At 46.9% G+C, this 2527-nt stretch overlaps 1 protein-coding gene across 1 annotated transcript; it reads right to left on the minus strand.

Moving 5' to 3' along the window:
• Window positions 1-633: 633 nt before the first annotated feature.
• Window positions 634-1326, minus strand: LOC135384679 (uncharacterized). Its single transcript, XM_064613869.1, has one exon. It carries the CDS (start codon window positions 1324-1326, stop codon window positions 634-636), a length of 693 nt encoding a protein of 230 aa, XP_064469939.1.
• Between the last annotated feature and the right edge of the window lie 1201 nt (window positions 1327-2527).

Below are 2527 nucleotides of genomic sequence, written 5' to 3' on the forward strand. Positions count from 1 at the left end.
AACTCCATCAAAAGCACTGCGAGCAATTACACCCACCCCGTTAACCACGCATTCACATGCACAAGCTCCAATGTCATATACTGCATTGAATGCGGCGACTGCTCTATGCAATACATTGGTGAAACCGGCCAACAAATGAACAACCGCCTTACCGGACCCAGCACCGACACGTCCAACAAACTCCCCAAAGCAGTCGCAGAACACTTTAACGTTCCTGGTCACAATTTTGACAACATTAAACTATATATTCTAGAAACGGGGTTTAGATCCACACGTGACAGACGTGATAGAGAGTCTTATCTCATATACAAGTTCAACGCTCTTCACCCGTCCGGTATCAACAAATCACAAGGCATCCTAGAAACACTTCACAAATAAAATATGCTTTTCCCTTCTACCTCCATTATCATCTGTTATGTTCTGCATGGCCACTGCTTTCTACTTTCTTTATTGCATGCCACAACTTTGCATTACAAATATAAAAAAAAAGAAAAAAAACTGTGCTGGTTCTGGAATTTTCCCCACGTAACCACTAACCTCCTTATCTTTCGCTATGCTTGCCAATTCTTGCCTGTTGTCCCGTTTCGCCCACGTGTTCGTGAACCTTCCATTTTTCTGTAACCGGTCTGTAGCCTATACAGAAGGTTCACCCTCTGACTTACGAACATAGACTTTGCCATTTTTAACCCATGCGAATGCCAGTTTGGACTCCTTCTTTTTTGAAATTGCGACGCCAAGAGTACGCTTAAGTGTAGGGCATAGGTGCTCGTTCACAAAAACTGGAATTTTTGTTGTTAAGCCAAGGTCTAAGGTAGATAGACGTTTCCCTTTGCATTTGGTGAGTGTAAAGTCGCGCGTTTGTCTATCCTTAAACTGAAGAATAATGTTCATTGTGTCAGAATTGGGAATAGGCACCGAGTGCATGATATCAACACGTTGCGCTAACGAAGGCTCACCAATCGCGCTCCAAAGACTGGAGATCATAGCTCCCACGTCCTGTTGCTCATTCAAAGGCACACCTTTAATCTCAATGTTCCTGTTTCTCATGTACTGTTCACATTCAGTAACCCTTTTTTCTGCTGCCTTCAGGGACGCCTTTAGTTCGTTATTTCCCTTCTGAAGTGCTTCGTTTTCGGATTTTAATTTCTTTTGCTCATCGAGCAGTGCCGTGAACTTTCCGTTCATATCATCGAAGACATTACTCATATGCTCCATGGCGGATTTCATTTCACGCATTTCCGAGCGGTAGTCGCGCTCGAGTGTGTCTTGTATTTCTTTAAAACCTAGTTTCATTTCCCGCTTAAGTTCTTCACTTAGTTTCGCCATATCCTTATCCCTAGACATGACACTTCAGTAAAATAGTACACAGGTGTCAGTGGCAGCAGCAGCAGCAGCAGCAATACGCTAGCAAAAACAGGTAACGAGGAAAGATAGCAATGCTCACCTGCAAAACACAAAGGTGAAAGTAAGACACGCTGTTCGTGAACAATGCCGTGCTGCCTCTGACACCGAGTAAAAGAGCTCGACGGTGGCAGGTTCCTTTTAACAGTCAATCGTGGCGATGACGGTGACCCAAGCCGACTAGTAGGGATGACAGAACTGGCTGGTTACCAGGTTCCACAATGCGACGATGAGATAACGCTGAGTGCAGCACGTTTCAAAACCGGTGGTAGTACCAAACGTGGAAGTTGTAGCACGGCGTCAAATTTTCTAACAAGCTTTGCACCTACTGGACTGGTGATCTTTGCGAGCTCCTCGCGTACACCTTTCACCACATCCAAGGATTCCACGAGCAGGAGGCCTCCCGTTTGAAGCTTCCGGATGGCTCGCGCGAGGAAGACAAAGTGCGTTTTCACTAGCTGTACCTCCACAGCTAGCACTGGGTTTTCAAAGAGCGCTTGTGCTTCTCTGACAGCTCTGCTGTCCTCGGAACTGAACGTGTTCACCACGTCCTTCAAGTCGCCGAAGTGAGTTGCATAGAAGTCGACTGCCCCCAACCAGGTGCCCCATCTTGTGACAACAGGTTCAGGGGGCAGGGGAACGTCTGGCATCATTGCTCGGTATGTTTCTCTTCGACTCTCTGCCTTCACAAAAGTTTTCTTCACGACTGACACCATCTTGTTGACGAGTGGGTATAGCCCCATAACTTCCTCTGCCACGCAGTTGAGGCCGTACTCCAAACACGTTACGTGCACGAGAGAAAACCTTCGGGGTGTCAGCAGCCTTTATCATGTACGCAGCTGCATCTGTGTAAAATATCCTAAAGTTCTCGCCGCCCGCATCTGGCCAGAGTAGCTTGAGAGCATCGTTTACGAATCTAGCTACAGTGCCGATTTTTGTTTTCTCAAGTGTTCGACTCCTAAGCAGATAAAGCCGAAGGCCTGGTGGGACCTTTGATTTTCATCAAGCTTTCCAACAACAAGATGCGCTACGTAGCGACCGCAAGCGTCCGTCGTCTCATTTGCAGCAGCCCACATTGGGCCGTTTCCAACAGAAGACCTTATCTCGTTCACGGCTTTCTCGTACA

Source organism: Ornithodoros turicata, chromosome 2 (assembly GCF_037126465.1).
Source record: "Ornithodoros turicata isolate Travis chromosome 2, ASM3712646v1, whole genome shotgun sequence".
Classification (NCBI taxonomy): domain Eukaryota; kingdom Metazoa; phylum Arthropoda; class Arachnida; order Ixodida; family Argasidae; genus Ornithodoros; species Ornithodoros turicata.